Source organism: Echinops telfairi, unplaced genomic scaffold, assembly GCF_000313985.2.
Source record: "Echinops telfairi isolate 266 unplaced genomic scaffold, ASM31398v2 ScPeMD7_2;HRSCAF=8, whole genome shotgun sequence".
Lineage (NCBI taxonomy): Eukaryota > Metazoa > Chordata > Mammalia > Afrosoricida > Tenrecidae > Echinops > Echinops telfairi.
Genome location: NW_022103898.1, coordinates 32196211 through 32197350, shown reverse-complemented (window position 1 = coordinate 32197350; position 1140 = coordinate 32196211). Strand labels below are relative to the sequence as shown.

Here is a 1140-nt window from a genome sequence, read left to right as displayed (position 1 = left end):
GAGCCATGGTGGCTTGTGCCTTGGGCTGCTCACCTCAAGGTCAGCAGCTTGAAACCACCAGGCACATGGGAGGAGAAAGGTAAGGCTTTCCACTCCCTAAACAGTCTTGGGAACCCACTGGGGCAGTTCTACCTGGTCCCATTGGGTTGCTATGAGGACCACCTGGAAGACAATGAGTTAGGATGGGTTTCAAAGTATTTCTAGAAGGGGAGGGTAGGATATCAGAAAGACCGGGCAGGAAACTGCACGCCTTCCTCATTCATGGTCGGTCCCTGCTTCACTTGCCCCGTCTCATGCACCCTCCTAGTTGGGAAACATTAAGTGGTTCTACCAGTGATCTGTCATAGGCTGGTAATGCTCCGAGAGCCAGCCTCTCTGTACCCCTTCCCTAGGCACGTCTCAGTGCATGTATTCAACGCCGGCATTGAGGGCTGCTACTTGCCAGCGCTGTTCTAGGCACAAACATAACAGCCAACACTCTTCCCTCTCAACCGTCCTCTTACCTTCTAAGGTGGAGAGATGGGCCAGGTGCGAGCAAGCTGATCTAGAAACTGGTGCTGCTAACTACTAAAGGGAAACAAAGGGAGGAGAAAGAATAGTGAGTAGGGGGCTGTCCACCAACCACGAGAGCTGAAAATGTTTAAGACCCTTTCATCTAAAAAGGGCCAGGGAGGGTGTGAATAGAATATGAAAAATGGTAGCATTATTTTAATCGCATTCATTTATTATTTATATTTGGGAGTCACCAAAGGTTTTTGACATTTGAAAACAATTTGTCAGTGATAGTTAGCTCCGAATCTCTAGATATATATCATGTTGCCAAGACAGCTAGTGAGGCCTTAGAGCTGTCATAGTCAAAAGGAAAAACAAGCAGACCCTCCCTGCTGTGGAGTCAGTTGGGCTCATAGCAAACCAGTAGGACAGCGTGAAACTGCCCTGTGGGTTTCTGAGACGGTACCTCTTCATCTGGTGGTTTTGAACTGCTGATCTTGTGGTTAGTAGCCCGGCGTATAATCCACTCTGCACCAGAGCTCCTCTAGTTATTGTTAGAGTGATAAAAAATCACCACCAGCCCATTTCCCTGCCTTCACCAGGAATTAACCAGAAACCAGTGGTCACGGAGTCACCGAGTCATGCTCT

At 48.5% G+C, this 1140-nt stretch overlaps 1 protein-coding gene across 1 annotated transcript in view; it reads left to right on the top strand.

The window, feature by feature from the left end:
- The window catches only part of AMDHD1 (amidohydrolase domain containing 1), a 19642-nt gene that overhangs the window by 15641 nt on the left and 2861 nt on the right, over positions 1–1140 (top strand). Inside the window, exon 7 of the mRNA XM_045291365.1 lies at positions 512–528. Within this exon, the coding sequence (XP_045147300.1) occupies positions 512–528 (17 nt within the window). The remainder of the gene's footprint in view (positions 1–511; positions 529–1140) is intronic.